The sequence below is a fragment of the Bos indicus genome, chromosome 17, assembly GCF_029378745.1.
Source record: "Bos indicus isolate NIAB-ARS_2022 breed Sahiwal x Tharparkar chromosome 17, NIAB-ARS_B.indTharparkar_mat_pri_1.0, whole genome shotgun sequence".
NCBI classification, from domain to species: Eukaryota; Metazoa; Chordata; class Mammalia; order Artiodactyla; family Bovidae; genus Bos; species Bos indicus.
In genome coordinates, this window is record NC_091776.1 from 37,162,312 (window position 1) to 37,187,894 (window position 25,583).

The following is a 25,583-nucleotide window of genomic DNA, read 5'->3' on the forward strand; positions in this document are numbered from 1 at the left end:
TTCTATTCAGGTTTTATATTTGAAGAGGAAAATAATATATTGTGTATTCTTAATTGCTTGTTTGTAATCAAAATTAAAGCACTAAAGTTGAATACCAAAAATGAACATGCTGCCTCTTTAATTTACAATGTCTTTCATTTTGACGGGCAATGGTTACACAGTAAAAGAAAATAAACTGTAAATAATCCAATGAAATTAGGGGTATATTAGCTGCTTTATAAATGTGAATTCCCTTTAGTTTTTCTTATTTTTCATGAGCTCACAATGGAATGAATGACTTAGATTTAGATGGAAAAACATCAATTCCTTTATTTATTAATATCTATCTGTACCTTACCTTTCACAGAAACAAATGTTTTATGTAAAATTTTGACACAACATTCAGAAAATAAAAGAATATCTGACTAAATGGGCATTGATTTTACATATTAGGGAATATACTTTTGTACAAGGTAATAAGAAATTATGTTTATACTATGGTTATATATTCTGTTGTTATTGCTTAGTTGCTAAGTCAAGTCGAACTCTTTTGCTACCCCATGGACTGTAGCCCATCAGGCTCTTCTGTCCATGGAATTTCCCAGACAAGAATATTGGAGTGGGTTGCCATTTCCTTCTCTAGGGGATCTTTCTGACCCAGGGATCAAACCTGCAACCCCTGCTTGGTAGGCAGATTCTTTACCACTGAAGTCCCATGGAGATATATATATATATATCTCCACATAAATATATGTTTGTACACCAAAATATGTAATACTGAAGGTACCTGCATTACCTATGTGTTCAGTCACCCAAAAATAAAATATTGGTGCACCTCAGAATGCAACCTTCTCTTGAACCCCTATTTTAAGGTTCACATGGTCTCAAGATGTGAGCAAAATATATATTAATGCCCTGGTTTAGATACTTTACTTTCAACTCCTGTTTCCAATCTACTAGTAGCCAGTGTTGCCATATGTTAATTTATGGAAACAATGGTTTGCACCTTAAAGCCATATCCTAGGATGAAAAGGAAAAATTATTTGACAATGAGATGTTAGGCCAGCACCTCTTCAGACACTATAGGACAAAATGACCTAATGTTTCCTATTTTAAAGAAAGCAAATAATTTAACCCAGTATGTGTATGAATATTTAAAACAAATAAAACTACTTTTTGATTTAAAAATATTTCATTTATAGGCTAAATTAATAAATAGAATCATCACCATTTGTGTTAATCAATAGTTTAACAAGTATGAAAACATTTGAAATTGAAAATGCACTTTAGTTTTATAATCACATCAAATCAATACTGACTAAATGCATTTTGAATAAGTTGTGCGTTTATGTAAATAAACACATATAAAAATACTAAATATTTGTTTTTGAGAAAACAATTCAGTCAATTTTATAGCACATTTATAATTTTATAAAAACATGTAAGAAGAACCTACTGTATAGCACAGGGAACTCTATTCTCTGTAATGATCTATATGGGAAAAGAATCTAAAACAGAGTGTATGTATGTGTGTGTCTGTATATATATATATACACATATGTATATATACACATATACACATATGTATATACAGCAGAAACAAACATAACATTATAAATCAACTGTACTCCAATAAAAGCTATTTTAAAAAACAGTATGAACGATAAGTCTGATTTAACAGACAGATATCAGAAACTTGGCATCCAAATGATAATTTAAATCCAAACAAAATCATTTTACAAAGGAGTGTTTCTCTCAGATTCCTATAGAATTAGCAGTTGTAGCTAACTATTTGGAATCTAAAGCTGAAAAAAGCAAGGAAAAATTGTTTTTATAATTTTGTGACACATCTGGACAATAGGGATGTTAAGTTTATTTAACTGAATGTCTCTTTTTTAAGCCTTTCTGGATATTTAGACTTCCTTCTAAAATACCTGAAGTAGAAAGCATATAGAATTTTGTATCTCTCTCTCTGTATGTATATAAGTGTGTGCATGAAATAATGAAAGTGAAATGTTAGTTGCTCGGTCATGTCCTACTCTTTGCAACCCATGGACTGTAGCCCACCAGGCTCCTCTGTTACCATTTCCATCTCTAGGGTATGTTCCCAACCCAGGGATTGAACCCGGGTCTCCTGCATTGCAGGTAGATTCTTTAACTTCTGAGGCACCTATAAATAACACACACACACACACACACACACAATGTATATTTTTCTATAAGAAAGATAAAAATTGAAGAGGTGATAGAAACCAGACAGTGATGACAACCTTAGCTCACATCCTTCAGCCTGAGAATCCATATCCACTGCATATACTGCCAATGACAAATCAGGGATAATTGATTATATAAACTAATTAATGGCTTGAGAATTTTCAAATCATAGCCCCTGTAAATCTTACATTGTACATATGGGATACATATGTCATTGTACATATGGGATTAATTCTAGAAATGCCTACTGTGAAACAAAAAGATATAAGGACAGAAAGTTAGTGTCCCTACCTTATATAAAACAAACATTTACAAAATTTCTACATGCTAATGGAAAAGCAAGCAAAATGAGTAGGAAACATTAGATTTGTATTTTTCAGGAGAAATTATCAAATAGTGTGTGTTTAAATAGATGACATTCCTGAAATTTGAATATTGAAATTAAAATACAAATACATTTTAACTAACCAATATATTTGGTAAAGCACTAAGAATAATATGGAGAATGGAGAATTGGCTAAAAGTATATCCTGTTTATAATTTTCAAATACAGAATATAGGGTTTTTTGCTTATACCAAAAAAAGAGAAATTTCTTATGAAATTATTATAATCAATATATGTGAAATAAAGGCTAGAGTAGATAAACTTTTATTTGACATTGCTTTATTTTGTTATTCCTTAATGTGATAAGAGTTTAAATAATTGGAATATATATACAGAGACATTTTCATGATACACAAGCATACAAAAGTAGAAAAAAGAAAAATTGATGGTGTTATGCTCTGAGAATAAATACTAAACTAAATAATTGCTTCTTGTGTGAATCTATTTTGTTTTCTGCTTAAACACAAGAAGATGTTAATTTTAGAGGATGAAAGCTATCTGGTGCCACTTTCTACTAGATTTACATGTCTAACTATAAACTAATTTCATGAGAAAATTTCTGGGTCTTATGCCAAAAGAGATGGGAATACCAGACCACCTGACCTGCCTCTTGAGAAACCTATAAGCAGATCAGGAAACAACAGTAGGAACTGGACATGGAACAATAGACTGGTTCCAAATAGGAAAAGGAGTACATCAAGGCTGTACATTGTCACCCTGCTTATTTAACTTATATGCAAAGTACATCATGAGAAATGCTGGACTGGAAGAAGCACAAGCTGGAATCAAGATTGCCAGGAGAAATATCAATAACCAAAGATATGCAGGTGACACCACCCTTATGGCAGAAAGTGAAGAGGAACTCAAAAGCCTCTTGATGACAGTGAAAGTGGAGAGTGAAAAAGTTGGCTTAAAGCTCAACATTCAGAAAACTAAGATCATGGCATCTGGTCCCATCAGTTCATGGGAAATGATGGGGAAACAGTGTCAGACTTTATTTTTGGGGGGCTCCAAAATCACTGCAGATGGTGATTGCAGCCATGAAATTAAAAGACGCTTACTCCTTGGAAGGAAAGTTATGACCAACCTAAAAAGCATATTCAAAAGCAGAGACATCACTTTGCAAACAAGGTCCATCTAGTCAAGGCTATGGTTTTTCCAGCGGTCATGTATGGATGTGAGAGTTGGACTGTGAAGAAAGCTGAGCGCTGAAGAATTGATGCTTTTGAACTGTGGTGTTGGAGAAGACTCTTGAGAGTCCCTTGGACTGCAAGGAGATCCAACCAGTCCATCCTAAAGGAGACCTGTCCCAGGTGTTCTTTGGAAGGAATGATGCTAAAGCTGAAACTCCAATACTTTGGCCACCTCATGTGAAGAGTTGACTCATTGGAAAAGACCCTGATGCTGGGAGGGATTGGGGGCAGGAGGAGAAGGGGACGACAGTAGAAGAGATGAGTGGATGGCATCACCGACTCGATGGACATGAGTTTGAGTAAACTCCAGGAATTGGTAATGGACAGGGAGGCCTGGCATGCTGCGATTCATGGGGTCACAAAGAATCGGACATGACTGAGCAACTGAACTGAACTGAACTGAGGCCAAAAGAATATTTTTCTCCAGAAAAAAAACAGAACCAGTAGAGTTAATATTAGATCTGGATTTATATCTCTCCATCACTAACTTTGCCTCCATATTCTAATTTTAAGGAACTGGCTCTGGTAATGGTTGGTGGAGTGGTATGTGTGTCAAATTTATAGGGCCGACCAGGCAGCAGGAAATTCAAATATGAGTTGATATTCATCATGGACTCCAAAAGCCATAGACTGAGTCAGCAGACTGTTGATACAAGTCAGTATTGGAGTCTTGAGTCTGACATCTGTAGCCAGACTAGAAACTCAAGTATATTTCTTTGTGGAAGCCATATGGTAGGCTTTCTTCTTCTGTGGGAAACCTCAATCTTAAATCTGAAGGCCTTCAACTGATTGGATGAGGTCCACCCACATCATAGGGGGAATGATCTATCTTAGGTCTATATTAGAGCCAACAATTAAATGTTAATCACATCCATAACACTTTCACAGAGACACCAGACTAGTTCTTTTTATTATTTTATTCAGGTATAGTTGATCTATAATATTATATCAGTTTCTGTTGTACAGCAAAGTGACTCCCTTATACATATATATATATATATATATATATGTATTCTTTTCCATTATGGTTTATCACAGGATACTGAATATAGTTCCCTGTGTCATACAGTGAGACTCTGTTGTTTATCCATTCTCTATCAGATTAGTTGTTGACCTAAAAACTGGGCAACATAGCCTAGCCATAGCCTAGCTGACAGAGAATACAATCCACCACATCTCACTATCTCCATTAGTCAAGGCTTTGATTAAAATTTTTATTTCCAGTGTACTTGGGAATACAGGTACTTCAGTACCTGCCTTACACATGGCAGGTAATCAAATAACATTTATCAAGTGCATTTATTGAAAACTCCATTGGGTATAGCCTTAGACTCTTCATTCTTTATACATTGTCTGAGTTTATAGTTGTACACATCTATTCTCTTCTCAACCTTCTATTTCTCCTTACTTTACAATTCCCACAAACACCATTCCTCTTTTAACGTGTTTGTGAAAAATGTTTCATAAAATTAATGGTCATTGAATTGTTTCAGGGTAAACATAATCTCTGGGCTTCCCGGGTGGCACTAGCTGTAAAGAATCTGCCTGCCAGTGGAGGTGACATAAGAGATATAGGTTCGACTTCTGGGTCAGGAAGATTCCCTGAAGGAGAGCATGCAACTCACTCCAGTTTTTTTACTGGAGAATCCCATGGACAGAGGAGACAGGCAGGTTCATGTCTCACAAAGAGTATGGACATGAATAAAGTGACTTAGCACACACACATGCAATCGATCTCATGAATCTATTAATTCAGAATCACAGTCAAAAGATACTGTGCAGATGCTCAGTCCAAGATAGGTTAGAGTGCTAATATAGAAAAAAATCTAGTTCTTCTGGATTTTTGGACATAAATCTCTTGAGTGTGAGTAGAGCAAATGAGGATTTTGGAATCATTTCTCCCATACACACACAAAAAGATTAAACATAGATATAATATTTTTCAAAGTCACTGTTGATATTAAGAGAAGAGCAATGCAATCCCCAATATAACTCATTGACCAGTAATATTTAGATTAAAACAAATATTTAGAGTATAGAATTTTTGATGAAATCTCTTAGAAGATGCTGTTTGCTTGCTCTAAATAAAAATTCAATTTTGGTGCAATGTCAGATTGCATCAGATTTCAGCTTTTAATAGTGAGTTGGTTGAAGATTCATAGAATGTTCTTTTATTTATACTTTCATCTGTCCTTTGTCCTTTTTTTTGTGTGTGTGATGTAGCCTAACTAGATAGGATTCTGGCTACATTTATCCTAGTTGTATATGTAGTTTCATCTTGTCACCAGCAATAAGTGCGAACTTCAAGCAAATAGAATTCTATCCCAGACTTGTAACTTCAGAACTCAAACTGAAATGGATTTGGAAAAATGTTTCAATTACAGGTTCAGGGATGACAAGCTTTTCCAAGGTTACCAACTTTTTCACTCTTCTGTTTTTCAAGTATTTTGTCAACATATCTACATGTCTACAACTCTTTTAATCGTCAACACTTTTTTTTTCCCTTCAGTTCACTCAGCTGCTGTTCTCTATATATACCATGGTATTATGTATTCTTTTCTGGAGACTAGAAGAGCTTGAAAGAAAATCACATATATCTTATCATGCATGTGTGTGTATGTGCGTGTGTGTGTGTGTTAGTTGTTTAGTCATGTTGAACTTTTTGCAGCCCCATGAACATCAGCCTGCCAGGCTTTTCTGATTTCCCAGGCAAGAAGACTGGAGTGGGTAGCCATTCCCTTCTCCAGGGGATCTTCCCAACCCAGGGTTGGAACCTGGGTCTTCTGCATTACAGGCAAATTCTTTACCATCTGAGCCTCGAGGGAAGCCTGTGGTGGCTCAGGCCCTCATCATGCACGGGTCTTATGTTTTGGAATGTGAAGATTCTAGCCCTCGTTTTGATGCAACTTTAAGTCTAGGGGAACATATTTTCTACAGAAAGTTTGATGTAAAATGTCTATTATCTAGGGTTAGAATTCCCATGTAAGAAAATTGCCTTGTCTTTATAAACAATATGATTAGCACTCTATTAGAATGGAGCTTGTACATAGGGACAGTTTGTCCATAGTGTGCAGAATACTCAGGAATCAAGAAATTGAAACTGAGATTAGAAATGGGAAAACAAACCTCTCTTTGCTATGTCCATATTTCTCTCTCTGCTGGTGTTCCCCTTTCTAAGAGCAGCTCAGACTTCAGGGCTTTTCTCAATTCCCTTCCCAGCATCTCCTTCAGTTTCTAATCCAATTATTACCTCTTCAAATTCTATCCACAAAAATAATTGTTAAAACATCAGCCCCTTTATACCATGAACACAATTCATTTCCCCATGAAGCCATTGAGCAAACTTTTGAATTCAATACCACTTGTATATTTCAGAAAGGTAATTGAAATGTTTCCCCACTTATTCTGGTCTCAGTGGGTTTCTATTCAAACATGGCTTAATTTACAAAGAGTTATAAAATGATAAAAATTTAAGCTTTCATCCCTTTGCGATTACAATAGTATCCTGCAAAGGCTACCTAAATAGAGTAATGTAAACTACCTCTAACTATTTCTTAGAAGATAACGCTGTAGATTTTAAAATAAATAAATTTATGAAATTGGTCTTTGAAGCCTTGGATTTAAAGAGGCCTTCTAATCTTTCATTAAAAATCACACTCACGAAATTCTCACATTGTGCCTCTAATGCACTTGAAGTATGCAAGCCTAACATTAGGGGATAGTCGTGCGAAGCATGTAAATTGTTCAACAGTATTTCAATGGAGTTCTATAGCATATTAATTGGGTCAAGTAATTTTATCTAAAATAACATACTAAATCTTCGAGAGATTTGAACCAGCCAAGTTATTTGGATGTGATCAGAATTATGTACGTGTCTCAATGTATTGCTATCACATTTTTTATATGAGGGATAAGGATTCACTGTATACACCCAAGCACATTTTATGTACTTGAGAAAGAAATGTGCTTATAGGAGTTTGGATTTTTTAATAGAAACTTTTTGAGGCTAAAATTGAAGATCTCAATATAAAAATCATTCATACAAATATCTTTAAACATGAAACGTTTTTACTTGAGCATTTCAAAATTACATAAATCAGTCTATGGCTCTTAAATTACTGTTTCTGGTCTAAGATTTAGCTTTATTCACACAAAAAAGTACCAATTGACTTATTCAAAGCAACAGATTGGCATGGTAAAAAATAATAATAATACAAAAAATTTAGATTAAAAAGTAGTAGTTTTTTACTTTGCGCATCCCCAGTCTGTCTTCATGTAAGTAATCACATTTAATCACTTTAACTAATGTGCTTAGAAATATTTCTTGAATCATAAATATTAGATGTTTTCTTGTGATGTTTCTCTCTGAAGGATAATATTGCTTATAAAATCCCTAACTTTCTTCTTTTCTTAATATGTTGAAAACTACATATTTTTGTAATGTTTTGAGGATTAGATTTATGATCTTCATGATTTATTCTAATTTTAGTCCTTATTTTTTTCTTTACATGTCTTAAACTTTATATTTAACTTTAATCTCTTGCTTGATTTCCCATTGCTAACATTTTCTATTTCAACCGTAGTTGTCAAAATATTAATTTAACACTGAAAGCTTGTCATTTCATTAATATCTTTTTCATATTTAGATAGGTCATTAGTCTCAGCTTGAACAATTTGAAGGAAGGAAAACAATATAGAAAATTAATGTCTTTATTAAATGACTAAATCACAAATTTTTAAAATATTGCTGAAAGTTTACAATGATGATTCAATATTTCTCCATATAATTTATCATATAACAGTTTTATGTTTTCTAAATTTCTTAAAATATGTAACTTCAGTGTACAGATATAATGAATATAATTGTGCAAAAATTATCTTATGTCCTATAGTTTACTTTTGAAATTATTTAGAAAGCTTAAAGATGCAAAAAAAAGGGAGGATTATATAATCTACATACATAAAGGATTTACACTAACCTAAATCACAGAGGCAGTTTTGGTGAATTCTTATTCCATATTATCTTCAGTTTATTACTTGAGAATATTACTGAGCTGGATAGTGTGGCAGAACCTTTTCAGATTTGTCAATAAAAAGGGGCAAGACCAAATGCAATTCTGAAGACAATATAATAAAGATATAGTTTTAAAGAGAAAATACAAAAAAAATGTACTTTTGATCTGTCCTCTTACCACCCATAAAGAAGGTAGGTGCAGAGGTAAATTATTTTTTAATGTAACATTTATTTTTAAAGGTTTACAACATTTGATTTTAAAATGGGTATAATTTTATAGCTTTACATTAATTAGTACAAACATAGCAAAATATTTTGTATGTGTATAAATTATTTGGCCAGTATCCACTCACTTCATACCTGTGAGAGATAGAATAGAAGTTTTTTGCAATAATAATCATTAACTAGTTAATAACATGAATCCTGCTAAAATGACTTTCAAAGAATGTTGACCAGAAAAGTAAGGTGCAATGATACTCAGTATAGGTGCTCCTATGTGAAGTAAATTAATGTGTGAATTATAATACAGTTCAGAAGTACACATGTATATAATTATCCTCTAACCAGCCTTATAATTTTTGAAGATAAGTCTACCATACTTCAGAATAATATTTTTCAGTCAAATGACATTTTGAAAAAAATGATTAAGCCTGCCTTCCACATAAAGCGCCCTCTGCCAGTTAATATGGGGAGACAGTGAACTCCATCAAGATGACCCTGTGCCATTTGCATTGTGAGATTACTTTCCTCCAAAAACAAATTCCTAAATAATACACACTGTACTAAACAAGTGTAGAGAATGCAATAATCATAAAATTACCTCAATTTACACTTCTATGTCAACATTTTTTAAATGGTTGCTAGACAGAGTAAGCTATTCAGAGGGAGAGATGACATAGATATTCTTAGAAAAGTAATCAGTAAAACATGTCTTGCTCATCAACTAATGTCCCCCCCAAAAAAAAATCTTTAAATTAACATTAAAAAAAAATCATGCATTTAAAGAAAGAGAAGGGCACATATTTCTGGTATACAATTGCATTCAAATTGCTTGACCTTTTTCATTAAAAGTTTAGCTTTGTTTCCTATTTATCCTATGGATTTATAACAATAATAACTAATTTAATTTACTCAATTTAATAAAAGAACTAGAAAGCATCAAGGAATAGAATCTATATGAAAGTCCCTTAAATGGCTAAAGATAGTTTGTTAATGCTTATGATCTCCCAAAGTAAACTTCAAGCTTTTTGCCTCAATCCTGTTTTGTAGAAGTCATTCCCTCAACTGCCTGAAAATCTGTTTCACAGGTATTATTTATTTAAAAATCTACATTTGCTTAAGTAATAAGAACACAGAGAAATGAAATATATCAAAATAAAATTGCTTGGTTTATAATACATTTGGGGCTTTCCAGGTAGCTCAGTGGTAAAAACCCCTCTTCCAATGCAGGAGACACAGGAAATGTAGGTTTGGTCCCTGGGTCAGGAAGATCCCCTGAAGGAGGAAATGACAACCCATTCCACTATTCTTTCCTGGACAATCCCATGAACAAAGAGCTTGGCAGGCTACAGTCCATGGGGTCCCAAAGAGTCAGACATGACTAAGAACATGCACAAAATACATTTTAAATGAATCTATTTGAATTAATTTATCTTGATGCTTCAAATGAAATGTCAAGGTAAATTAATCCAAACAGAGTCTTCTTATAGTCCTTTTAATCTTTACTATTAATCCATAGTTGGAAATGACCATTTAAACAAATATTCTCTATTGTTACTTAAAAAATTAGAATCAAGAACAAAGAAGTAACTTTCATCTTTCTATATTTTTTAAGTGTTATCAGGTGAAAAAAAGAATTTTTAAATAATTTATATTCACCCTATCTAACCAACTTACCCATTGTGCTTTGTTAAATAAAGTTAGGAAAGAGTACATTTGCTGTTTCATAACTTTTGTACAAATCACTTTTATAAAAATCAAATCTTCATCACTTTGGAAAATGAAATGAAACACAACTAATTTTTTAATTACAACTATCTACATTACATTTATTTGAACTGATCCATCATGAACCTTGTACATCCATATAATTTACATGTCCTGATATCCCCCATATTTTTCTAATTCCTTTAGCACTTAATATTAGTTTTCAGTTCAAAGGACATTTTGTTGAACTCTACTGGTTCTTGTATCTAAAGGGAAACCCATGGTCTTAACATTTAATTTGATTTCCCCATTATTCAAATGTATGCCTTTCCAAATAGACATTAAGTCCCTGCCCCTGGATTCTCAGTGTTCACTGAAATTTGGATCAACCCCAAGCCAGGAGAACCAACAAACAAATTATTTAGCCTTGCATTCACAAAACGTCTAAGGTTCTTTCATCTCTTATGTTCTGTGGACATTTGAAATTTAATACTCTACAAATTTATTTCTTTTTAAATTGATTATTCACCTCACTCCTCTGAAGATGGCCATCATTAAAAACTCTACAAATAACAAATACTAGTGAGGATATGGAGGAAAAGAAACCTTCCTACACTGTTGGTGTGAATGTAAATTGCTACAGTCAGTGTGGAAATCAGTACAGAGGCTCCTCATAAATCTAAAAAGGGAACTACCATATGACCCAGCAACTCCACTGCTGGATATATATCCAGAGAACATAAAAACACTGATTTGAAAAGATTCATGCACCCTTATATTCATTGTAGTATTATTTGCAATACTCAAAATATGGAAGCAACCCAATTGCCCATCAACAGATGGATGGTTAAAGATGTGATTTATACACACACACAAACACACACACACATACAGTAGAATATTAGTCATGGAAATGAATGAGATTCTGGGGATTCCCTGGTAATCCAGTGGTTAGACTCTGAGCTTTCACTGCCAAGGGTCCAGGTTCAGTCTTTGATTGGGGAACTAAAATCTTGCAAGCTGCATGGGATGGCCAAAACAAAACAAAAAAGAAATTCTTCCATTGGCAACAACATGGGTAGACCTAATACAATAACACTAATACTTCTAAAAACTAATAAAATATTTTCTGCTTAAGCAGAATAGAAGTAATTCAAATACCTTTTTTTTTCTTTTATTAGAACAATGGACAAATTCTAATTAACCCTCTCGATTTCTAGATAAGGAAATTGAGAAAAGATAATTAGCTCAATATCATAGAACTGCAAAATGATAAAGGGAAAATTTTTCTTCTTATTATGCAACTGTTATTCTATATTTAAAACACCTATCGAAATTCTTAAATATACACAACTTCCCTCCAAAGCATTTTGGAAACTGAAAAAAATGATGAAAAATTCATAGACTGTTATAATTTTCATAAAATGTAGCCCATGGTGAATTTTCTATATGAAAATAACAGGTAGCACTTATTGCTCATTTGACCTTTTCAAACATAACCTCATTTAACCCACTGATTAGTCCTATGTGATTGATAATATTATACAGGTGACATAAAGCTTTAGAGGAGTATTCATATAGCTAATGTGATTATAAAACTGGATTATGTCTATGTCTGCTTGACCTCAAAGCCTATTTTTTAATCTCTCTAATACATTGTTTCTAAAAAGAAACCAGTCCTCGGTTTATGATACTGTAATGTTTTCTGCTCCATTTTTATTATATCACTGAAAGACATACATGCATTAGTTCAGTTCAGTTCAGTTCAGTCGCTCAGTCGTGTCCGATTCTTTGCGACCCCATGAATTGCAGCACGCCAGGCCTCCCTGTCCATCACCAACTCCTGGAGTTCACCCATACTAACATCCATCGAGTCGGTGATGCCATCAAGCCATCTCATCCTCTGTCGTCCCCTTCTCCTCCTGCCCCCAATCCCTCCCAGCATCAGAGTCTTTTCCAATGAGTCAACACTTCGCATGAGGTGGCCAAAGTACTGGAGTTTCAGCTTTAGCATCATTCCTTCCAAAGAAATCCCAGGGCTGATCTCCTTCAGAATGGACTACTTGGATCTCCTTGCAGTCCAAGGGATTCTCAAGAGTCTTCCCCAATACCACAGTTCAAAAACGTCAATTCTTCGGTGCTCGGCTTTCTTTTTTTTTTAATTTAATTTTATTTTTAAACTTTACATAATTGTATTAGTTTTGCCAAATATCAAAATGAATCTGCCACAGGTATACATGTGTTCCCCATTCTGAACCCTCCTCCCTCCTCCCTCCCCATATCATCCCTCTGGGTCGTCCCAGTGCACTAGCCCCAAGCATCCAGTATCGTGCATCGAACCTGGATGGGCATCTCGTTTCATACATGATATTTTACATGTTTCAATGCCATTCTCCCAAATCTTCCCACCCTCTCCCTCTCCCACAGAGTCCATAAGACTGTTCTATACATCAGTGTCTCTTTTGCTGTCTCGTACACCGGATTATTGTTACCATCTTTCTAAATTCCGTATATATGCGTTAGTATACTGTATTGGTGTTTTTCTTTCTGGCTTACTTCACTCTGTATAATAGGCTCCAGTTTCATCCACCTCATTAGAACTGATTCAAATGTATTCTTTTTAATGGCTGAGTAATACTCCATTGTGTATATGTACCACTGCTTTCTTATCCATTCATCTGCTGATGGACATCTAGGTTGCTTCCATGTCCTGGCTATTATAAACAGTGCTGCGATGAACATTGGGGTACATGTGTCTCTTTCCCTTCTGGTTTCCTCAGTGTGTATGCTCAGCAGTGGGATTGCTGGATCATAAGGCAGTTCTAGTTCCAGTTTTTTAAGGAATCTCCACACTGTTCTCCATAGTGGCTGTACTAGTTTGCATTCCCACCAACAGTGTAAGAGGGTTCCCTTTTCTCCACACCCTCTCCAACATTTATTATTTGTAGACTTTTGGATCGCAGCCATTCTGACTGGTGTGAGATGGTACCTCATTGTGGTTTTGATTTGCATTTCTCTGATAATGAGTGATGTTGAGCATCTTTTCATATGTTTGTTAGCCATCTGTATGTCTTCTTCGGAGAAATGTCTATTTAGTTCTTTGGCCCATTTTTTGATTGGGTGATTTATTTTTCTGGAATTGAGCTGTAGGAGTTGCTTGTATATTTTTGAGATTAGTTGTTTGTCAGTTGCTTCATTTGCTATTATTTTTCTCCCATTCTGAAGGCTGTCTTTTCACCTTGCTAATAGTTTCCTTTGATGTGCAGAAGCTTTTAAGGTTAATTAGGTCCCATTTGTTTATTTTTGCTTTTATTTCCAATATTCTGGGAGGTGGGTCATAGAGGATCCTGCTGTGATGTATGTCAGAGAGGTGCTCAGCTTTCTTCACAGTCCAACTCTCACATCCATACGTGACCACTGGAAAAACCATAGCCTTGACTAGACGGACCTTTGTTGGCAAAAATACATGCACTAACTTCATATTAAAAGAAAGGATGAAAATTTCTATTTCTATTTCTATGTGGTCTGAGTAACTTTGATATTCTAGAATCAAAATAATGCTGTCTGGCAATTTTCTTTGATAAGCCAAATTAAGGTAAATCAGCCCTAAACTGCTATGATTACCTATATTTTGATTAATATGAACTGGACTGTTTATGACATTTTCATAAATGAAATGGCAACAATAATTAGATAAATTGAATATATCTAATTGTAGAAAATAGCAGTTGTAAAACTTGTGTTATAAGCAGTGATCTTGATTAAAAATTGATGAAAGTACTTCAACTTCATTGCCTTAAAAAAATTCAGTAAGGGAGATAACCATTGATATTAAATTGTTTAATATGTTATTGTATGTTTTTTAATAAATTTAGTTATATTTTATATATAAATGTATATATAAAATATAAATACAAGTTATATTTAGCAAAGCAAGATTAAAAGGAATACATTATATCTAGTGTATTCATGAGAAGCTCAAATTTAAATACAAATATTTGTATACCTGAAGATTCTAAGTGATTATTTTCCATTTCTATACTATTCTCAACTTGGTAACAAATGATATGCCACTGACAGCTATCCAGAGACCATAATTTGAAAATGCTCTAAAATTTGGTTTCTCAGTGATTCTGGATAACATGGCATAGGATTTAACATCATGTTTGAGAAATACACACCTTTTGGTTCCACTCCCTTTATTTTTGCTACAATAAGTGATATTTAAACATGTGTTTGCTGAAGTACTATTGTACTTTCCCCAGTATGTTTGGAAAATGTAGAAAGACAGGAATAGCAAAGGCTAACATTTTAGGTGGGAATGATAATGCATGATTAAAGGCCAAATCATGTTACACCGAATGTAAATGCTATGAAAATTCAGACAAGAAGAAACGAGTAAGACTCATAGAAATTAGGGATGAATTATATAGGTTTTGGAAGTGTGGCTGTAAATGTAGATTAAAAGGAATTTGATTAATAAAATGTGTGATATGCTTTTTAGTCACTGAGGGAAATTATTGGTTTTTATGAAATACTGAGGAGAACAATCTTGCTGAGAACAGATCATTTGCTGGAAAATAATAAAGATCACCATTACATATTTTCAGTAAGATTTAATTTTTTTCTTTTTGCAAAACTTTTTTCTCCCCAGTTCTGGCTGCCTCCAAGGGAGCAGAATCTCCTGCCAGTCTTAGGAATCTGACTGGTAGAGAAGCAGTAATGTTAAGCCAGGAGAACTGCTGAAATCTTATTTTCTTAAAAAAAAAATAATTGGAGTATTGTTGCTTTACAATATTTTGTCAGTTTTGCTGTACACCAAAGTGAATCAGCTATACATATAGCCCCCCTGTTTTGGATTCCCTTCCCATTTAGGTCACCACAGAGCACTGAGTAGAGCTCCCTGTGCTGCACAGTAGGTTTTCATTAATTTATTTTCTACACAGTAGTTTATATATGAAACCAATTTATTATCATAGTTAAGGATCTGATCAGTGAGAGAATCAGGTCGACAATATGTCTAGGGGTTTTCAAACTTAATGCTTACATTTTTATCAAACATCAAAGCCTCTCTCTTTACCTTTGACTCAAAATTCATTCCCAGTAATTCATTCTGGATCTAGAAGCATCTATATACTACTCTTGGGTGAACCCACAATGTGGCACCCACGTTGAGTGTATACAGCTTAGGTAACCTGATTTGTTGCATGCTTATTTCTACCTTCTTTATAATACTATTGCCAGTGTGTTTTCATTCACAGCTATGCAAATGACAGAATGCATTTGTAATCCAAATTATGCAGAAGTTCATGTATTTGCCTTTCTTTATATATTAGAGAACCCTAGCCTATAAAGCGGAGACGGCAATGGCACCCCACTCCAGTACTTTTGCCTGGAAAATCCCATGGACGGAGGAGCCTGGTAGGCTGCAGTCCATGAGGTCCCTCAGAGTTGGACACGACTGAGCGACTTCACTTTCACTTTTCACTTTCCTGCATTGGAGAAGGAAATGGCAAGCCACTCCAGTGTTCTTGCCTGAAGAATTCCAGGGATGGGGAATCCTGATGGGCTGCCGTCTAGGGGGTCGCACAGAGTCAGACACGACTGAAGCGACTTAGCAGCAGCAGCAGCAGCTATAACATATTTTTAAACAAGCTCTTTTACATGTTGAGTATACTAATGTTCTATATGTAGGGTTATGCATAATTATTATTGTCAATTACTTTCTTATTTTACTATCCCATTTTTTATTACTTTGTAGAATTGCTTAGTTTTTTAAACTTCCAGAATATAAGTCAAGGGCTTCCTAGGTGACTCAGTTGTAAAGAATCTGCCCAAGCTGGTGGAATTGTACGTAGATGCAGCCACTATGGAAAATAATATGAAACTTCCTAAGAAAATTAAAAATAGAATTACCATACAATCAAGGAATTCCATTTCTGAGTATTTTCTGAAGAAAACAAAAAAAATATGTTCACTACAGCATTATTTACAATAGCGAAGATATGGAAGCAACCTAAGTGCCCATCAACAGATGAATGGATAAAAAGACTTTATTTATGTATACCATGGAATATTACTCATCCATAAAGATGAGTGAAACCTTGCCATTTTTGACAATGTAGATGAACCCAGAGGGTATTATGGTAACTAAAATAAATCAGAGGAAGATGAATATAGTGTGATTTCACTTATATATGTAATCCAAAAAAAAACAAAACAAGTGAACAAACATAGTAAGACAGAAATTAAGTCATAGATAAAGAGAACAAAAAGGTGAGTGTCTGAGGGGAGGGGTGGGGAAATGAATGAAATAGGTGAGGGAGATTAAGAGGTGCAGGCTTCCAGTTACAAAATACATGAGTTATGGGGACAAAATGTATAGTTTGGGGGAATACAGTCAATAATAATGTAGTATCTATGTATGGTGACAGGTAGTAACCAGGTTTATTGTGGTGATCATTCTGCAATATAGAGAAAGACTGCATCACTATATTGCACACTGCCACCTAACATAGTGTCACTTATACTTTAAAAACAAACAAGTAAACAAACTCATAGAAAAGAGATCAGATTTGAGGTTACCCAAGGTAGAGAATGGAGAAGGCGATGGAACCCCACTCCAGTACTCTTGCCTGGAAAGTCCCATGGACGGGGGAGCCTGGTGGGCTGCAGTTCATGGGGTTGCTAAGTTGGACAAGACTGAGTGACTTCACTTTCACTTTTCACTTTCATGCATTGGAGAAGGAAATGGCAACCCACTCTAGTGTTTTTGCCTGGAGAATCCCAGGGACGGTGGAGCCTGATGGGCTGCCGTCTATGGGGTCGCACAGAGTCGGACACGACTGAAGCGACTTAGCAGCAGCAGCAGCAGCAGCAGCAGCAAGTCAGAGAATGGGGAAAGATAGAATTACCTGAATGCAACACAAACTTCTAGTTATATGATAAATAAATGCTAGGGATGTAATGGATGACATGACGAGTTTAATGAACACTGCCTCATCTTACATATGAATATTGTTAAGAGAGTAAACAATGAGAGTTCTCATCACAAGGGAAAACAATTTTGTCTATTTTGCATTTATGTGAGATGCTAGATGTTCACTAAACTTAGTGTGATGATCATTCCATGATGGAAGTTAAATTATTATGTTCTACACCTTCAGTGTACACAGTGCTGTATGTCAATTATATCTCAATAAATCTGGAAGAAAAATATATGTTGTCTGCACTTTCAACGTAGATGAAGGCAATATGAATGGGAAAGCCTAAGCTATTTACTATATGGACCATGCAGAATACAAGTTTGCTGATATGGATTCCAGGCTATAACTTACCCTGGTTGTCACTTAATCCTATTAGTTAAATTCCACCTTTAGTAGTTTCTTTAGCTTTTGTTCCCTTCTGGTGACTTCAGGAAAGTCAAGTCTCAGACTTTGCTTTTCTGATCTATTTATTTTACATTCAATTCCTTTAAGAGTTTATTCTTTTTGCCTTATTATTATCATGGTTGGATGACAACCAGGAATTAATATTTGGCCTTGCCATTCACCAGATCTTCCTCCCTCCCTGTCTTCCCCAAAAAACTATTGAATAGGCAATTTGAAATAGAAACATAATAGAAGAAAGTGTACTGTATTAAAGAAAGCATTAAAGTTGATTCCAAAGTTAAATAGAATATAAATTTTAAAAGGAGAATACATACGCACACATGAACACACAGACAGGTACATGAATGACAGCTATTTAGATATAGATACACAGATAATGTAGATAGATACATGGTACCTATCTATATAATCTAGCTAAGATTAGGTTTATATTGCATGTATGCTCAGTTATGTTAGAGTCTTTGCGACCCCATGAACTGTAGCCTGGCAGGCTCCTTTGTCCATGAGACTGTCCAGGCAAGAATACTGGAGTATGTTGCCATCTCCTCCTCCATGGAGTCTTCCCGACCCAGGGATTGAACCCACATCTCTGGTGTCTCCAGCATTGGCAGACAGGTTCTTTATTTGTTGTCATTTTGATGACAGCCATTCTGGCAGATGTGATGTGATGTCTCACTGTAGTTTTAATTTGCATTTCCCTGATGATTAGTGTCTGTTTTCATAGGCCTGCTGTCCATCTGTATGTCTTTGGGAAAAATACCTATTCAGGTCCTCTGTCCATTTTTAATTGAGTTATTTTCTTTTTAAATATTGAGATATGTATCACTTATCCTGTCTGTGATGCAACTGTCTTGCTATTCATACTGTCCTACTGTTCGCTGTGAAGTACCCTTTTCACTGGGTAGCTACTATCCAGGGTAGGCAAGGTGCAACCTTGGAGGCTGGAAGATTTGAGGGGCCATAGCATCTGCAGATAAGTTTATACTCTTCTGGCTGGCAAAGCAGCCATAACACAGCCTCTCTCCTGGCTGACAGAGCAGCCTTAGCAGCAGCCACAACAGAACCATAAAGCAGCCATAACGGAGCCATATCATAATCTTATATAACATAATCATGGTGTCACTCCAGTGTAGCCTCAGTGCAGCAGCAGCAGCCAGGGCTTTCAAGGTGAAGCTTATACAGGTGTACTGCAGAAAGTAGCCTGTGACCAAGCGAGTACCTCGTGATGCACATGCACAGTGTTACCAATGATCTCAGCTGTTACATAAACCTCGTGACGTGCATGTGCAGTACTATAAGTGATCTCAGCTGTTGCATCAGTTCAGTTCAGTTCAGTTCAGTCACTCAGTCGTGTCCGACTTTTTGCGACCCCATGAATCGCAGCACGCCAGGCCTCCCTGTCCATCACCAACTCCCAGAGTTCACTCAGACTCACGTCCATCGAGTCAGTGATGCCATCCAGCCATCTCATCCTCTGTCGTCCCCTTCTCCTCCTGCCCCCAATCCCTCCCAGCATCAGAGTCTTTTCCAATGAGTCAACTCTTCGCATGAGGTAGCCAAAGTACTGGAGTTTCAGCTTTAGCATCATTCCTTCCAAAGAAATTCCAAGGCTGATCTCCTTCAGAATGGACTGGTTGGATCTCCTTGCAGTCCAAGGGACTCTCAAGAGTCTTCTCCAACACCACAGTTCAAAAGCATCAATTCTTCAGTGCTCAACCTTCTTCACAGTCCAACTCTCACATCCATACATGACAACAGGAAAAACCATAGCCTTGACTAGACGGACCTTTGTTGGAAAAGGAATGTCTCTGCTTTTCAATATGTTATCTAGGTTGGTCATAACTTTCCTTCCAAGGAGTAAGTGTCTTTTAATTTCATGGCTGCAGTCACCATCTGCAGTGATTTTGGAGCCCAAAAAAATAAAGTCTGACACTGTTTCCACTGTTTCCCCATCTATTTCCCATGAAGTGATGGGACCGGATGCCATGATCTTCGTTTTCTGAATGTTGAGCTTTAAGCCAACTTTTTCACTCTCCTCTTTCACATTCATCAAGAGGCTTTTCAGTTCCTCTTCACTTTCTGCCATAAGGGTGGTGTCATCTGCATATCTGAGGTTATTGATATTTCCCCCGGCAATCTTGATTCCAGCTTGTGTTTCTTCCAGTCCAGCGTTTCTCATGATGTACTCTGCATATAAGTTAAATAAGCAGGGTGACAATATCCAGCCTTGACGTACTCCTTTTCCCATTGGGAACAAGTCTGTTGTTCCATGTCCAGTTCTAACTGTTGATTCCTGACCTGCATACAAATTTCTCAAGAGGCAGGTCAGGTGCTCTCTCCCCACATGATAGATACTATTTAAATGAATGGGTGTAGATATGTTCCAATAAATATTTATTTATGTGAATTTGAATACCATTTGATGTTTACCTGTCACCACATAGTATTCTTCTTTTGACTTTTCTTCAACCATTAAAAAAATGCCAAAAAAATTCTTAGTTCCTAAGCCACATACCAAAATAGGCAGTGGACTGAATTTGGACTGGGGCCATTGATTGCTAATTCTGTCTTACAACACTGAAAAAACATATTCCAGGAAGAACCAAATTCTGAAACAGCTGAATATGAGAGAAATGATAAGCAAGTTGAGAGCAGGCATTCACTCATATTCATGTTTTTCTTTCCAAACATAGCTTTGCATGGTATCTTTCACATAGAAAGTGTCCAATAAATTCTCCCCAACAAGAAGTGAAGACCAATGATTGTAAATTCTGAGGCCATTGATGAGTTTTCAAGACCTCTCTTTTGGAAGAGCCAGGATCTCTCAAATGCCAGTTTGAAGTATGAACAATTTAGAATGAAAGGTCAAGAAATGAAATTAAGGTTCTCGAAAACTTGCTCAAAATATAAAGAGAATTAGATTGGTTATTGGAACGGAAAGCAGATGAATTCAATTAATGTTTGCTTAAATTACTAAGGCATGTGCGTGTTCCAATGCACCTGGAAGTATAACTACAGTTATAGATTAAACGTGTGCTTCCCAGGTGGTGCTACCTGCCTGCCGATGCAGGAGACATAAGAGACAGGAGTTTGATCCCTGAATTGGAAAGATCCTGTGAAGGAGGGCATGGCAACCTACTCCAGTATTCTTGCCTGGAAAATCCCACAGACAGAGGAGACTACCAGCCTACAGTCCAAAGGGTCACAAAGAGTTGGACATGACTAAAGTGACTTAGCACATTGATTAAATGTAGGCAGATTGTTTCTGCATGCAAAGGATAGTGGACAAACCGTAATTAGAGAGAGGATGGGAGGAAAGAATAATGCCAGAATCCTGTTGAGCTGGATGAAAGGGAAACAGAGGTGCTTGTAACAAATCCATTCATCCTCACTATGAATGGCACAGGAGTGACTATGAAGAAAAGGAGGAAAGATACAAGACTGGAGATTTAAGAGCAAAGTATTTGTAATAGGTAATCAATACAATAAATGAAAAGGACTGAGTCCTATAGAAGATGAATATATATATATATTCAAACTATATTTTGAATATTCAAAATATATTCAACTATTCAAACTATAAGTTTGGTTTAGCAGATCAGGAAGCATCAACATTACTTTAATTGCTAAGTTAAAATTTCCATTATCACTAATGGTATATTCCTTTAAAATTTTGGAAGAAGATAATTCATACACAGGAAATATATAATGAAATATGTAAGTGACCTACAAGGAAATAGATAAGTATTAATTATGAGCTAGAATTGTCTTTTTATTATTGGCTCATTCTCATTAGCTCTAAATTCGTATTAACCCTTTTACTCTCAATGACAGTATACGTTTCTATAAAGATGATTGAATGATACTCTTTAATATAATTACTGACAGTTTTCCTCATCAGTACCTATTATCTTAATCTTCTTTTGCATCTCTGGTATTTTTTAGCTTTTCTTTTATCCCACTGAGTGCCTAATGCATGTGAAATATATTCCCCTACTATTCCTATCCTCAGAAATAAGTATTCATCTATGTAATCTGGAAAAAGAGGACTGTTACTGTAAAAAGGGACCTAATAGACTATAATCAGAAATAATGGCATAAAGCACAGCAAAGAAAATTTAGGGTGACTGTCAGGAAAGTTTTAATGGCTTTGTAAAAACGATTGTGAGTCTGGTCAGGGACATCTTCTAGTGACAGCATACAAAGTAGGAGATAATTCCCAGCAGAGCAGTTTATTTTCCTGTTGAATAGTTTTGTAGCAAAGAGGTGGAAATTGCTCCTGGTTCAGCAGTTGTTCGGCTGACAGTTTCGTGTCAGGTCACTCATACTTTCTGTTATTTTGGCAGGTTTTATTGTGAGATTTTACATAACAGCAAAGAATTTGTAAACAACTTCCCTATATTCAGAAACTTTCATCAACCTTAGGTCCCACTTTTCCCCATCTTTTCAGGTTTCTCAAGTACATATTTTATATAGTGTTTGGTTCTCATGAAATAGGTCCTTGTCAAAGATGTTCAAGATTCTTCTAAAGAAAAATGTTTGGTGTAGAAAATAATGTTTCATTGAAAATTGATGAATGAAGGTAAAATCCTGTACTGTGTTCTGGACATGTGCTGAGAACAGATTTCTGCCTTTTGGCTTGCGCTGCCTGCCGATGGGTGCCATGGACACTCACTGCTGATGGTAATCTTAATATTATTGTGGTGTATTCTATAAAATGGTGTTCATTCCAACCCTCCATAACTACCAGAAACATACATTGGATATTTAGTTTTCTTTTTTGTTTGTCTATTTATGTCCTGGAAGCCTGGAAAAACTGCACTGTTCAGGAAACACTACTGTTATATGTCCCTGATGTTTTAGTGAACTTGGTACTTCTGGACTGGATTTTAAAAATGAGTGGGCCCTCCAGGTTCTTCGGAATTAGATCTAAGGGTGGAGAACAAAACCAGCAGAGCAAATACTGAGCTTCTCATTCCAAAGTGCTCTGGTTTTTACATTACTTTCCAAATTTTATGCAAGAAAGAAGCATCTTCTGTGGTTGTGCTGCCTGAGAATTACTGTGGCATTCATTTTAGTTACTAAATGCCAGATATGGTTTATCTACTGTCAGTATTTTCTTTTCATTGAAAGAAATGTTTAGGTGGTGTTGATAATGAACATTTTATTGATTTTGTTTCATGATTATTAAATACAAATGATGGATGGGCTCTCTGATGAAAAATAATTGTTTTTGTTCAAATTAGAGAAGAAAGAGAGTATTTTAGTTGAGCTTTGGAGTTACTACCTAGAGTATACAAATCAATGTTAGACATGGTACTCAGAGATCAGGCCTAAATCATAAAAAAGTGCCACACTAGAATCAGTGTTTATCATTATATTATCATTAAATAAATATATGCTTATACATATATTTTGTGTGGAGCTCTCTTGCTAGTGGTTTTTCTAACTATAAATAAACTGAGAGAATTACAAACCCAATGTGTGTGTGTTTCACTCAGTCATGTCCGACTCTTTGTGACCACACTGTCTATAGCCTGCCAGGCTCCTCTCTCCGTGGAATTCTCCAGGCAAGAATACTACAGTGGATAGCCATTCACTTCTCCAGGGGAACTTTCTGGCCCAGGAATTGAACCTGGGTGTGCCACATTGCAGGAAGATTCTTTATCACCTGAGCCACCAGAAAAGCAAACCAGTGAATAAAAGGAAAACCTGGAGCAAAAATAAAGACCTAAATGACATTATTCTACTTTCAATATCTGCAGATGCAAATCAGAAGGACATAAGTATACCTTTAACATTTATTTAATTTTGAAGGATGAAATAGAAGATCTAGCACAAACAATATAATATTCAGCCAGAAGGCAGTTCTAGGGTAATGCAGCAAAAAAAAAAAAAAAAAAAAGTTCAGATGAAAGAATTTTGTAAAATTTGACCTTAATACCAAATCAAAAATAAAATAAACATTATGAAAAAAAATCTTTATCATTTTTTCCAAGTTCCTGATTCTCCATAAATTCGGATTCTTCTTTTTCAGTGGGTTTGGTAGCTTTTGAAAGGACTATGAATGTACCTTGGGTTTGGAGAGGCTCTAGATGTACTTAGTGTGGTTTCTGATGTCTGGTACAGAAGTTTGAGACTGGGGGATTTGGGAGGAAACATTGGACTTATTATGTATTTAAGCAGTTACTGAGTTATGAACAGGTAGGGATGGATGAAAGGACTATAGCAATATTCATATATTACTATAAATGAGCAATTAAAACTTGAGAAAATATATTCTAAAGAATTATTCACACTAGTTTCTATACACATTTAATGAACTTAACTATGTACTGCATACTGTTTTAACTCTATATATTTGATATAAATATAAATATATAGCATATAAATATATATTACCATATGTATTTATATATATACAAATATATATAACTTTCTACGACAAAAGTAGTAAAGTGTCCAGCATTAATGTTACTTGTTATATGTCCATGTCCATGTTATAATTGAAGATATTCATTTAATTTTATATTTTCTAAATTTTAGGATGAAGTCTGTCCCAAAGCTGAAGGTGATGAAATCCAGAGGTGTGTGTGGGCCTCAGCTGTCAATGTCAAGGACAAGTTCATCTACGTCGCACAGCCAACTTTGGATAGAGTCCTTGTTGTTGACGTGCAGTCTCAAAAAGTTGTTCAGGTATGAATGACTACTCTTTTTTGAAAGTGAAAGTAGTTTTAAAGAAAATTTAATTTAATGTAATAGTCATTACAAGGTAACCTGTCAGTTGATTGTCATTGATAACTTGTTTCATTACTTGAATAAATAGAAAATACATGAGTTTTCTGCAAACTCTCCTCTCACTCTACTACTTGACCCTAAGCAATTAAACAAGCAATTGAAAGAGCTTTTATTTTCAACAATTAGATTCCAAGAATACTTTATAATCCCAACATGACCATTTACACAGAAATCATCCTCAGAGTTGCTTTTTATGTATAGAGCAAAGAGAGTCCTTCCTGGTCCATGGGCAATTAAGGTATCCTAGTTACAATGGCACCCCACTCCAGTACTCTTGCCTGGAAAATCCCCTGGGCGGAGGAGCCTGGTAGGCTGCAGTCCGTGGGGTCATGAAGAGTCGGACATAACTGACCAACTTCACTTTCACTTTTCACTTTCATGCCTTGGAGAAGGAAATGGCAACCCACTCCAGTGTTCTTGCCTGGAGAATCCCAGGGACGGGGGAGTCTGGTGGGCTGCCATCTATGGGGTCGCACAGAGTCAGACACGACTGAAGCGACTTAGCAGCATCAGCAGTTACCATCACAGAAACAGTATTATAGCTTTATCATTTGATTCATAACAAAGGCTGAACAATAATAGATTTAATGGATAATAATAATTTAGTAGGTTTTACCACAGTAGTAAAACAAATATGCATAGGTCTATGACAGAGAAAAAAATTTCCAATCTTGCCATGTAAT

The 25,583-nt window shown here is 35.5% G+C and overlaps 1 protein-coding gene across 4 annotated transcripts in view; it reads left to right on the forward strand.

Annotated features, from left to right (window-relative positions):
- FSTL5 (follistatin like 5) overlaps positions 1 to 25,583 on the forward strand; it is a 935,726-nt gene that overhangs the window by 825,949 nt on the left and 84,194 nt on the right. For all 4 annotated transcript variants that reach the window (XM_070769158.1, XM_070769157.1, XM_070769159.1 and 1 more), the window contains one exon: positions 24,649 to 24,798. In XM_070769158.1, coding sequence (XP_070625259.1) covers positions 24,649 to 24,798 — 150 coding nt within the window. The remainder of the gene's footprint in view (positions 1 to 24,648; positions 24,799 to 25,583) is intronic.